The following is a 13,700-nucleotide window of genomic DNA, read 5'->3' as shown; positions in this document are numbered from 1 at the left end:
TAAAACTGAAGAAAGAAACAGAAAAGGGAGCAGCTCACATCCGCCGCTGGGTCAAAGAAGTACTGAACACTTATCATATTCTGTTAAAGTTTCCAGTTTTACACAGAGTACTTCATTCTGGACCCACAGTACAGGTGAAAACACAACTTAAATCAGTCACTCAGTCAATCAGCACGTGAATCTAGAATAAAAGAGACCAACACGTTGTGTTTGGATGGTTTCGACCTCTCAGCAGCAGCTTGATAGAGTTGAAACCACACACAGATACAAGAGTCACGTTCTGTGAGAGATAAGAGAAACAGTTCAAGTTCACACAGGTTTTTGTTTCAAACACAGTTTAATGTTGTTTCTGAAGCTGAACTCAGATCAAACCAGCACCGTCATCCTGTGATGAAGCTTTGTTCAAGCATCCATCTTATTTTTACACGTTCTGCTTTCTTAACCACTGCAGAGTCTCTGAAAATCAACACTCATAATCCCCAGAGGATGAATCCTACTGGGACTTCTAACCTCTAGCGCCACCGCAAGGCTGAAATAAATAAGGTCTTGTGAAACATCTCAACGACTGTTGGATGAATGGTTGTTGAAGGTTTTTAGACAGAGGGGTTTTAAACTGCGAGTCAGAGGAGAGGAGGCAGAAACGTAGCTACAATAAAGCTGTTCCGACCAGACTCGAGGCCCTCGAAGAGCCTCAATATTAAAGAAACCTCTTAGTGTCGGTGTATGATGCAAGCGGACGTGTGTCAGTTTCAGGAAGTATTTATTTTAATCACTGAACTTGACCCAGTTAGTCTTTGTGCATAAAGTCAGAAGCTTCTGTTTTAACAGTCAGCCATCTTATCACGACACCATGACTCAGCCAGTGTGTTCGTTAGAGTCCATCAGACGTTAACAATGTCGTTATTGAGATTCCAGAGTGAAATCTTTCTTATAGACTGATTTCAGCAGTTTGCACCCACAGTAAAACAGACTGGTGGATAAAATTCAGAATGAATGACACCAACAACACCTTTAGCTCTGATATTCTCGAGAGTCTTCCTGATTCTCATCTAACACACATCGTGATGCAGAAACAGGAAAGGTTAGCAACAGCTCATCATCTACAGGACAGTGTGTCGGACTGCACTTTACTAACTGTTTTACAGCTGGTTCATCATCACAGAGGACAGTCAGAGACCAGCTGAAGAACAAAGAGGAGCCAGAGTCTGAATGTTACACAACTGTGTAATGAAAGTACGGAAGAGTTTAATGTTTTACTCTTATTGTCAGAAACTGCTTCTCCTTCGTCCCGAGGTTTTCTGGTGATGAAGTAGTGATGGATGAACGTTATCAAGCTTTAGGGAACGAAACCCTGAAATGACAGCGACACCTGGTGGTTTGTAAAACTTACAGCAGCTCATGAAGACTGGAGCAGAAACCAGGACTGAACTGAGGACATCTGCTGAGAGACGGAGGAACAGTAGAAGGAAACGAACAGAGCTGAGCTGTGACAGTTTTAAAGATTAAAGATTAAAAAACAACTTTACATTAATTATCCTGTAACATGTTGTTACAGAGATTTTAATACTGAAGAGAAAGAAACACAACAAATCAACAGCTGATCCAGAAGCAGTTTATGTCTCTGCACCATGCTAAGACACTAAAAATAGATAATAATAATATTATTCTATTTTATATTTATTATATATTCTCCTAAAAGCATCTGTTTTTACATGAGCTCAGTGTTGAGCTGCAGCTACAGACTCTGCTCAGTGTTGATTCCAGGTGATGTGGTTTCTCCAGTAAAACATACGTGTTATCGCTCAGCTTTGATGAACCTGTGGAAAAAAATGAACTTTTAAAACAGTTTCTTTTTCAGTTGTATTTAAAATTCAAATGATTTGTTTTTAATATTCAGCTGTGGTTCTTTAAATTCACCTTTAATATCTTCGTCTAACGCAGGATCGTCGATGAAGGAACCCGGGGACTCAGAAGAATCAAACTCGATCTCTGGGAAACAGAAGAAGACAAAGTGAAGTCTGTCACCAGGATTTCTGCTTCACTACAGTGAGTCGAGACAGTGTCGCCTTGTTCAGGTGTTCAGGAAGCTTCTCCACACATCACATCACTTCATTTAATGATTCCTGACAGTTTCTTTCTTTTGCTGACAGAACAGATGTTTCTCCGTCACCTTTAAAAACGTGTCCTGTATCAGGTTTGGGAACGAGTGACACACTCAGATAATCATACGAGACTTAAAAGTAGTTAAAAACAAACAAATTAAACTCATTAGATTCAATGAATTCACGTCCAGTTTGAAATCACATTTAAACTTATATTGACTCAGAAACTGAGGAAGAGGAAACTCAGTTCTTACCACTGTTGTTTCCTGATGTTTCCCACATGGTGGAGTCATCTGGCTCGATTTGATTCGATCCACCTGTTCAATCATTCACCAGTAAACATTTAATAAACAGACGAAGAAGAAGTTTATTAGTTTATAATAAGAGGAAAGGTGGGAAAATACTGGATTATTTACCTGGAAACGTTGCCGTGCAGTACGTAGCTGTGGCTGTATAGGAGATTAAAACACCTGCTGAACAATAAGGAAGAACTAAACCATGTTCTGTTGAAGGGTTTAAAGTAGCTTCAGCTGCATGTGACCACAGCTGTCAGCTGGCGTGCTGCACATTGTCAGGTTCATGTGGTGAAGTGGATCATTTTAGATTCACTGTACAGAAAAGTCTGTGACGACTTCACGGAACAGAGAGAGGAAGACGTCCCAATACTTGTGAACTCTCACCGTTTGTAGGTTGACACCTTATCTCCTCCCGGATCTCATCGTAGACATGATAAATGTCTTCATCTGTAAAGAAGATTCAGTCATTCATTCAGTGTTTAGATCGACAGAGGGAGCACAGAGCTGAGTGTCGAGGAGCCGTCAACACGTCATCATGATACTTTAGACTGATGCAGCATTTTCAGACACCAAACAACAATTCCAAATCTTTTCTTAAAGATATGAACGTTCGCTCTTCTTCTTCTACAAGTTGTCGTTGTGTCTCAACACGTCCTGATTCTACTCACATACTTCGACTTCAGGAACAGTTTCAGTTTCAGATGTTGTGTTTTTACAGTGTAGTATTTAAGGTAACATGAGATAACACTTCATTTATAATATATTTGTACTTTAGAAAAAGGATCTAAATACCTTCCTGACCACCGTCACCTCGTCTTTTCAACCTGCGTCTCTTAGTACAGTACAGGCGATGATGATGATGACAAGGACGATGATGAAGAAGGCGAGTACCAGTGTGTGGAGCTGCAGGAAGACACAGTAGGAATCACTGACTGGGAGCTCATTACATCACAAACTGCACCTTTAGTTGTTCTCATACCTGCGTTTGTTTGTGACGGACTTGTGGCTGAAGCTGAAGTTTTAACAGCAGCAGAGGAGGTGGTCGATGATGTGTTTCTGTCTTCTGTGTGGATCAGAGGGAACAACATTACATCAAATCAGTCATCACATCATCATCAGTGTGATTTGTTCATTTACTGAAACTTCATTTATCCAACAAAAGTTACTATAAAGAGATTCTCAGTGATGTAAGAGTAGTAGTAATAGTAATTTATGTGGAGGTGGAGTCATGGTAACTGGACTTCCTGCTTGTCACGATGAAACGTTTCGTTACTCATCAAGCAGCTTCTGACTCAACTTCCAGGTAACTTCACCTGGATGACGCAGAAATATGAGCAACTTTAGAATTTGATGCTGCAACTTGCTCAGAAAAGTTTTTGTGTCTTTACACTTTTTTATCATTTAAGAAACTAATTGCTGCAGTTTTGAAGGTGGAGTGTTCCCACTACACGACTTCAGTCTGATCCACTCTTCATGATGCATCCAGCATTTTGTGGACTGCAGATAGCCGTCAAATCCACACTCTGTCCATAAAGCACGTGGAGAATGAGGCCTGACGTTGTCCTGCTCAAAGTGACAGTATTTAAAAGGTTTGGCACCTGGTACGACATTCTCTGAGTTGAAATTCTATACATATCTTTTTATAGCTCTGTTTTCACACAGTTAAACTGAATTTTGATTAAATCTAGTCTCAAACCACTTCCTTCCTGATCAGGTTACGAGCTCGACTTCTCTCACTAAAACCTAAATCTCACTTTTCTACTTTAAACCTGTGACTTTATCTTAAATTTTAAAAAACCTTACGTCTGAAGACGTCTTTTATGCTTCTTCTACTTATTAATCACATTTGAATGAATTGTGTGTCAGCTTGCTTATTTTTTTGTCCTTCCTCTTGTCTAGTTTTGACTTTTTATCATGACTTGCAGGTGGTTTTGATGTGGCGGCTGAAAGTGTTTGTCTTGTTGTGGATTTAGACGTAGTTGGCATTGAGGTCGTTGTGGGTGGTAGCTTGTTGCCTTCAGTATGAGACAGAATGAAGCAGGCGAAAGGGTAAAAAACACACACACACACCACAGAAAGTCATGAAACCATGCACCCCCGCTGATGCAGAGAGGTGGTGCATCGTTGTTAGATCGGTAAAATGTTCTCACAGATGAAACCACCAGTGTCAGCGCTGCACGGTGAAGAAACCAGAAACCACCCAACCGCCTGCTTTAGTGTCACTTTGTAATAATAAAACCAACACTTTAATCAAATGAATGAATGAATGATCACCACATCATGAACGTTCACTACACAACTAAATGTTGTTTAGCTGCACATGAACTTAATTATTAGGAGACAGAGTTTGTAAAAAAGAAGAGGAAGAAAGAAATAAACAGGAAGTAAAAGCAGCACCTTCATGATGTTGTTCTTATCAGACAGTATTTTTAGAAGACTATGGAGAAATAACTCGTTAATGTTAATTAATTGTTAATTAATGTTGTTGAAAGCTACATTTACACTTGAATGCATCATTTCACTTCTGTGCTGTTGTATTCAATGTTTAAAGAATTCAACTTTTAAGCACAAAGACTAAAAGGAAAGTTTGATGTTACCTGAGTTCACTTTCAGCTCCACTGGTTCATTATTACAGAAATATTTTCCACTGTCTTGGACTTTAGCTCTTCTGATGGTCAGTGATTTATCTGTTAATGAACCATATTGTCTCCCTGAATCATTGTATCTTGTCTCTCTGTCTCCATCAATGGTCAATATGTGGACTTTGTTTCCATTAATCTCTCTGCTCCACGTCACTTTACCCTCCACAGAGTGAGAACAACGCAGAGTGACCGGCTGCTTCTCGACTTTATGGATTATCTCTGTGAAAGAATTTTAAAATTTCAACATTTAAAAAATAAAATGATTCCTCTTTCCAAACTAAACACATTCGATCTGTCGATTGAATAAAGTAAGAAGTATCTTTCAGTCTGTTTTTACAGTTCACAGACAAAATCTATTAATAAAGAAAATTAGGTAAATTAACAGTGACATTCATGATCAGTCTGTGTCTCAGCTGATTTGTAAACTTGAAAACATGGTGCATACCACTAGATTGGCACTTGATTCTGTTTTAGCACCTTACAGACACCATCACCACACATCACATAAACAATGCTTTTGAATTAAATACACTTTCCTGTGTCTCTTCTCACCTGCAGAGACGTTACAGTGCAGAACTAAGAAGAACCGGCAGCTGCAGATTTTCACCTTCATCCTGGAACAGATTAAAGCTTCTGAACGAGCTGTGACCACAGTTTGTGTCTGAGCTGAGAACAGGAACTGATCAGTCGGCTCAGATACTGTAAGTTCAGTACGTTCTGCAACAATCCACGTTGACAAATGTCCATGTAATTATTCAGCATTTCTTTTTATGGTGAATGAATTCTGAGGAATTTACAGCATGATGAGACACAGACACATGAAGTACTGACAGTAAAAATATATATATTCAGAATAATTCCTTATTGTGTCTACAGAACAAGAGTCAGAGCAGTTCTCCCTGATTCAGCTGTTAAACTGCAGCATGAGTCTGAAATACACAGAGGAACTAACTGTGTACTGGGACGTATTTAAATAAAGGACGTCATTATTAAACACATCACTTTCTATTGTGTTGTCAAACTTCCACATTAACCACAGACGAAGCAGCACAGTCATGACATTGTGTTCAGTCTGCTTTGAGCTCCGGTCTCCTGAGACACGTCTGTCTCTTCATCTATTAATGAGGATGAAGAATCTCACTTGTTGCTAGAAGGTGACAAACTACAAACCTTCACTGAGGTGCAGCTCACATGTGATTCTAACACTGTAAAGGTGCATTTAATCAGCCAGCTGCACCTTCACCTACACCGTGGGCAGGAGTGGTACATTTACACCACCAAGACCAAAGACTTGCAGTATCACAGTGTACCACCATCACCATCACCACCACCATCACCACCATCACCATCATCATCATCATCATCACCACCTTCATCATCATCATCATCGTAGTTTTGACACATCACCCTGACAACAGCAGCTTTAGACTGTTTCTCACAACAACAGATAGAAGTGTGAGATTCAAGGAAACATGCTACAAGGTGTGAACTGACAGGAAGTGCTGGAGATGTTTTTGACTTTTTGTAACGTCACCAGAAGATTTGAGCAGTGAAACAGCTCCTGTTTAGGATTAATTACAACACAGCTCCACTTTCTATTAACATGATGATCAGATGTTCACTGGATTAATGAACGGTCACTAATTCATTGATGCTCAATGTTTAATTTGTTAATGTTGGGGTTAGAGTTTCACAGTAAAGGTTCACAGTCAGCATAAAATCTCACCATGAACCCTCCTTCACACTGATATAAGTACTAGGTAGATCTCACCAGTCCTTCCTCCGCCCTCTGTATTAAACACAACATGATGTTGGCCTGGTTGACGTGGCCTTTAGGGGTCAAAGGCCGTCAACACTTTGCTGAGGCACTGGAGTCGTCTCTCCCAGGATATTCTCGTCCATATTAGATCAGAGGACACACAGTTGTTCTTGTACAACGTGCAGTAAGTTAGAAGAGAAGCAGGAAGCAAAAGACGTCATTAGGAAGTTTAATCTGTGCGGGCTAACAGCTAACTAAGCTAACTTTATTATTTTTATTAACAATTAAAATCTCAATAACTCGATGATTTTACAGTAAATTTTTCATCAGTTGGGTTTGTTACAAATGCCAGAAACAGATTTATGATACAGGGCCAGTTAGTTAAATAAAAAAAATGGAAATTATTTAATCAAAACATGCCTCATTTCTATGTTGTGACACTAATTTAATGTAATATTTAAGGTGGACCCCCCTGTGTAGTTCAGATGTTATTGTATTGTTGTAATTTAATTGTTATTATTAATTATTATTAATAATCATTATTATTATTATGTTATTGCATTGTTCCTTCCCTTCCTTTAAACACACTGTCTGTCAAGTTCTGTCCAAATCTTCCACCTTTGAGTTTCGGTGCAGCTGATTTGCTGTTCACCTCTCTTCTGTTTTCTTTGGCCTCATCCGGTCGCACCTATGAACATTTTATGCAGTTTGTTGTCATACAAAGAAAGAATGATGATCTGATGTTAAAATAACCTCAACCAACCCAGAAACCACTTACATCTTTGAAGTTGCACATCTTATTGCACCACATGGCTTAAAGGGCATCAGATCTGTATCATTAACATGTTGTATAAATGACTCAACTTTCAGAGAGTATGTTATTTTATTTTTTAACTTTCATGTCTAGTGGTTTTGTTTTAATGACAAATTCATTCATACACATCAAACAATGCACAATAAAATGTTGTGGTGGTTTAAACTAGCAGATGTAATTCATCTAATTCTCCAGCACTGGCGCTGTTTTGTACATCGTTCTGTACATCAAATTTGCTTCATTTATGAAAAAGCAATATTATAAAGAACAACTGAGGAATAAAAGGAAGCAGGAAGAATTTAGTTCAGGAAGTAATTCAACCAGTTTCTTCTCATTTTGTGCTGATTGATGCTCTGGATTGTAACAGGTTTTGACTTCTTAAGACTTTTCAATACTGAGCTGGTAGAACTGAGAAACAGCAGTAAAGATCACATGGTTAACCTTTGTGTTCAGATGTTAATATCTTAAAAAATACCAGTGTTGAAATATTCAGAATCATGGTACAGTACATGGGTGTTTCCTGTCATATTAGAGCGCTGCATTTTCAAGACTCAGCAGCTGACTCAGAGGACAGTTACATGTCACTGTGCCATGTTAAGAGGTTAACAGCAACAACTACAACAACAACAAACACTCCAATAAATAGGGTTAAACTTCAGTATTGCAAAAATTTATTAAAGAGGATTCAAGTCAAAGTTAATGTTATTATAAGTTGTTGTAATGTTATTTATATTTCACCCCTTTAATCTTTATGTGTTGAGTTGGTCAGTTGAAAAGTGAGAAAACGACGCCCTCTATTAGGAAACTGACAAAACAAGGAAAACTTATTTATACATTTAAATTTCTTACAGAAGCAGATTTTTACGGCAGTAAAATATTCAGATGACTTCATAAACCTGTGGATCAAGAAAACAAATTCTGTGAAATTTACGGCAGTTTCATCTGAGAAAGTTCTATCTCCTTAATATTATGTGCTAAATATTAAAGTTACCTTTGTTATTCCCACCAAACGAAGTATCACTGATCAGAAAATGTGGGAACTCGGTGAATTGGTGTCTGGATGAACACAGTAAAATAAAGAACACCACGTCACTCAGAGAAACAAGGTTATTAACCTGTACAACCTTGGTTACACACAGCAGTAGTCAATTTACCTTATTGTAGAAACAAACGTTTTAATTTAACTTTGGAAAACAGAAAACTTTGCTTCCTAATCTCAAACACAGCACTGATCTACTTCTCACTGTCTGATCTGGTCTAAGAACTTCAGTCTACATGTGTAAAATACATCACTTACAAATCAACATATGATTATTATTCAGGAAATTATAACAAAAATTAACAAATCATTTAATCTGAAATATTTGTCTGTGGCTGAAGCAGGTGAACATTCAGTAACCGGTGTGCCAACATTTTTAATCTATAACTTCAACTGAACATTTCCACAAACTGTTCTACGGATGTTTCTTTGCCTTCCTTGATGCCAACATCTCTGGTCCTCGGGAGCCACTGTCCTGCTTGTTGTCCAACTACCTACCAGCTGTGTTCAGCCAATCATAAGCTGTGAGTGCAGGGAGGACAGTGGACCTCGAAGACCACAGGTGGCCACCCGATGTGATTTATTTCAGTTTTTCCTTCCCTGAATGACTTCCATGAATACCAGACTACATTTGAGGTCATATTTACGCCGGGAATTATTAATGCTTTACAAACCTCAAGCAGCACTGTAAGAACATAAATTACAAACTGGAAATGTTGAGTCTGGTTTTACTGATCTTAGGAAGATGACAGATGATGAGTCACCAGGCTCAATTTAATTTGATCCGTCTATAAAAACTGTCAGTGACAAGCTTTTAGAAACCTCAGAGTTGACATCAGTTTTTAGCAAACTTAGGGTAAAGAACAAAGGAAACTGAAAATCAAATGTAGAGTCTCTAACGCACCGAGTGCAGTATTTCGTAGTTGTGCTTCTGACATCATGAAAACAATCCGTCAGAAAATCAGAAACTTTGCACATTCTTCACCGAAACCTTAACAAATGTGTACAGACAACTGGAATTCACACTGTGGTGATGAAAGACCCACGAGGTGGAGGAGGTGCTTTATCTGTGCAACTAAACAGTGGAGAGAAAATGTCTTGAATTACCTGGAAAAGTTGCCATGGAGTACATATGTGTTGTTGCAGTGGGCTGTGCTGCACCAGTCAAACAACAAAAAGAAAAACGTACTGTTAAAGGTTCTGTTGATTCTTATTTCATAAGTAGAAGAAGAACGAAAAATAATGAAAAATAAAATTTTTAGAAATGATTTTCTATCATAATGACAAGATAAGATCAGTCTTTCTCTAAACAGTTCTCACCAAAAGTAGTTCGACACTGTGGGAGTTGAACGACCTCAGCATAGACATAATCTTGTCTCTTAATGTTGAGATTTCCTGTAAAAATAAAAATAACACCCTGAAATATTTTCTGTAACATTAGTTCGGACTTTGCTGCCTGACATATTAAAGTTGGATTGTTGTTACTGTGGATTGTTCCCACAGAAATGTGTTTTAGATCTGAACCTCCAGAAGCCTAAATAACTATGATGTGAACAGAGGAGAAGGAAGTGATGTAGAAAGAGAAGCTACACGGTCTCAGTTCTCAGGTGATAATCCTGGATTACATCCTAATAATACAGTATCTGTTTCTAATGTTTTGGTCGACTGGTTTAAGTGAAGAGGACAAAACACTAAACATCAACTCTGATGCTTTTCTGTCTAATTTGACTGAACTGACTGTGGAAGTGTTAGATGACAGAGTTTGTGAAGGAAACTTTAGCTTTTTACTAGTCACCCTTCAATTTTGTCGGCATTCAGAAAATCTGTGAAGTCATATTCTGCTAATACATTCAGACATGATATAACGTATAATATAATGTATATATAACGTTTTGGAGTATTTTTACAGTGTAATGTACTGAGGGATCCTTTCTTCGTCCCTGTTACTCACCTCGTTTTTTAAATCTGTACGTCAAATAGACAATGAGGAAAAGGACGAGGACGATTAAGAAGACAAGTCCAACTATCAGACCGAAGATTGGTTTCTGGTTTTCACGAGCTGCAGCAACACAAAGAGAGAATTAACAGAAACAGACATGTTGCATGTTAAAGTACAGAAGAGAACATATTTATATATATATCTTATATTTATATATCTATATATAGAAATACGTCTACATACTGTAGTCACTCTGTAGTTTCACTGTGAACTTTTTGATCTTTTTAACTCGCTTTTTCTTTCCTGTTTTCTCAGTGTGATTTTCTGTTGTTTGTCAGTTGTACCTGAGTTGGTTTCTGCTGCTGATGTAGATGATGGATTTGGTGTGGTAGTAGTTGTTGTTGGTTTTGGTAATGTTGTTTTTGATGTTGTAGTTGTTGATGTTGTTGTAGTAATGCTCTTTGATGTTGTTGGTGGTGATGGTGTTGTTGTTGTTGTATTTGATGGTGTTGTTGGTGATGTTATTGTTGGTTTTGTTGTTGGTGTTGTTGTTGTTGTTGTATTAGATTGTGTTGTTGTTGATGGTGGTGTTGGTGTCTTGATACCTTCAGTGGGCAGTAGAGAGAACAACATTATGTTTACAACATTTAGTATTTAAATAATTTGCATTAATTATAACAACAAGTCAAAAGTTTCTTATGCTTGTAGTCATACCACATCAAATCACCAGGGACCTGAATGGAGTGAGGTTTATGGCTTTTTAGAGATCAGTTCTAAAGGTGTGTGATATGTTCTTGTACTGAATGATATTTACTGAAATTAAACATTTACTACAATGAAAAAGAAAACTTAAAATTTAATTTAAGTACTTTTTTTTCTATTATTGCAGTTTAGATAATTAAAGACTAAAGGTCAGAGATGTGATATTGAAAAAGCAGAAAACAAACAAAAAAAAGATAAAGATATAAACTTGGATGTTACCTGAGTTCACTTTCAGCTCCACAGCTGATTCATTGTTACAGAAATATTTTCCACTGTCTGAGAGAACAGCTCTGCTGATGATCAGTGATTTATCTGTTAATGAACTGTATCGTCTTCCTGGATCATTGTATCTTGTCTCTTTGTCTCCATCAATAGTAAGTATGTCGACTTTGTTTCCATTAATCTCTCTGCTCCACGTCACTTTACCCTCCACAGAGTGAGGACAGTTCAACTTGACCTGCTGCTTCTCTTTGACTTCATGGATTATTTCTGTAAAAGAAACAAAGTTTTTAACTAAAAATCATCATAAGAAAATGTAAAAAAAAAAAAAACAGAAGATAATCAGACATTTAACTGTAAAATACAGTGAGCAGACATTAAAATTAGCTTAATAATACAAGTTTAACACTAACAACAGGTTTTCACACAGAAACAAATGTTCTTCTCTGTAAACTTAACCATCTGTTAAAGTGATTTCACATTAAGAGTTTGAGTTAAATAAAATTCAGCTCACTTTAAACCACTTACATCACTGTGGTGACGTCTACAGCACATTAACATTAAGATCAGATCAGAACCCGTCAACGACTCTTCATGTGGTCAACTCTCTCTCACAGTTTGCCAAACTACATTCAAACACTTCAAACCTTTCAAGTTGTGATGCTGAATAAAATTTAAATATAATTTGTAAATCTATAAAAACTATGTATAATAGAAAAGAGAAATATGTGAAACACGCTGTAAATACATAGAATGAAGAGACTTTAGAGATTTATCATCTGTGGTTCTTGTCATTAAAAGATTATATTATAGAGTATATTCAAGAGATCAGGCCACGATTTGTAAAAGGATGTGGATCAGTTGGTGGGACCACTGTCTAAAAACTCCAGGGTTGATGGTTCCTGGACAAGACACTGAACCCTGAACCCTGAACCTTGAACCCGTGGTGACTGAAATGAATTTCCTCAAGGGGATTAATGAAGTAGCAGTTGTTGTTGAGCATTTAGTTTAATTTAATTTTAAACTGTGTTCTCACCTCTTTGTATTTGTAGAACTCTATAATGTGATTTTATTATTTAGATTTCAACACACTCGCAGATTTGTCTGAGTTTCATATCTTATTATATGGTCATTAAATAAACTCTGTCTCTCATGATACAAATGATGTGAAAGCAGATCATCCAGGAGAGAAACACACTACAGATGGAAAACAACACGTCCGTTTATATATTTCACATTTAAATGAAACTTCATCAGCTGTAAAGATCAACAAAGGTCAACATGGACCAGAAGTCAGTGTAGTACAGCAGAGGAGCGTCAATAGAAATCTAATCAGCAGCACATGTTCCAATAAGTGTCTTGATTTGTGAGATAATAATGTAACTAACAATAAAAGATCCTCTCTCTACTTCATAAGATTATCAGTGACTTCTGAAAGGTTCTCACCTGCAGTGACGTTAGCAGCTGACAGCAGTACGACGAACAGGCAGCTGCAGATTTTCACCTTCATCTTGAAACAGACTGAAGCTTCCGAACGAGCACCACAGCTTCTGTCTGAGCTTAAAACAGGAACTGAGCGCATGTTCCTCACGTGTTCCTCTGACAATAACTGTCAGTGACCTAATGCCTGAATCTAAATATGTTATTCTGTCTTTTTGTGGTGAATTAAGTCAGTGTGAATATACGATATGACGAGATGTAAAACACAGGAAGGGAGTATGAAATACTGCACCAGAAACAGTGGTGTCACATATCACATCTGGAAGGCCGTAGGCGAAGTGCATGTGAACACTGATCAGCTGTGTAGGAGGCTGCACACCCACGGAGCAGTCAGACAACAGGTCAGTGTCACAGTCCCAGTTTAATATTCTGTGCAGAGAGGTCACATACTGAACCAGAATTATGGCATGATGACCGGTAACGGTAGAAAGAAGAAAAAGGAGACAGTCAAAAAATACCAAACTCTATATAAAATGAGTTTAATTCATATAATGAGTGATAAAAGCCACAAAGACCAGAAAGGGCCTAATAACAGGGAAGGATGTAGGGGTCAGTGTGAAGTCAGTGCTGTGAAGTACAGGGTGGGGTGGTGGGTGGAGAAGGTGTGAAGGTGTTGTCACACAAAGGA

General features: G+C 37.8%; 1 protein-coding gene across 1 annotated transcript; it reads right to left on the bottom strand.

The window, feature by feature from the left end:
- Positions 1-1,692: 1,692 nt before the first annotated feature.
- On the bottom strand, positions 1,693-5,653 carry LOC113153578. Its single transcript, XM_026347267.1, has 9 exons — positions 5,593-5,653; positions 4,996-5,259; positions 3,378-3,461; positions 3,191-3,301; positions 2,783-2,845; positions 2,519-2,551; positions 2,357-2,419; positions 1,918-1,989; positions 1,693-1,817 (listed from the first exon to the last, which is right to left on the bottom strand). The coding sequence occupies exons 1-9, from the start codon at positions 5,651-5,653 to the stop codon at positions 1,693-1,695; spliced, it is 876 nt and encodes a 291-aa protein (XP_026203052.1).
- Positions 5,654-13,700: the final 8,047 nt, after the last annotated feature.

Source organism: Anabas testudineus, chromosome 11, assembly GCF_900324465.2.
Source record: "Anabas testudineus chromosome 11, fAnaTes1.2, whole genome shotgun sequence".
Lineage (NCBI taxonomy): Eukaryota > Metazoa > Chordata > Actinopteri > Anabantiformes > Anabantidae > Anabas > Anabas testudineus.
This window is presented reverse-complemented; position numbering and strand designations above follow the sequence as displayed.

What these genes read in the sequence shown, in the direction of transcription:
- LOC113153578 (XM_026347267.1), bottom strand. Translation starts at nt 5,653, where the DNA reads ATGAAGGTGAAAATCTGCAGCTGCCGGTTCTTCTTAGTTCTGCACTGT. An exon ending in TCCGTCACAAACAAACGCAG is followed by an intron (nt 3,302 to 3,377) that starts GTATGAGAACAA and finishes GTCTTCCTGCAG; the next exon opens with CTCCACACACTGGTACTCGC. An exon ending in AGGTGACGGTGGTCAGGAAG is followed by an intron (nt 2,846 to 3,190) that starts GTATTTAGATCC and finishes TCTTCTTTACAG; the next exon opens with ATGAAGACATTTATCATGTC.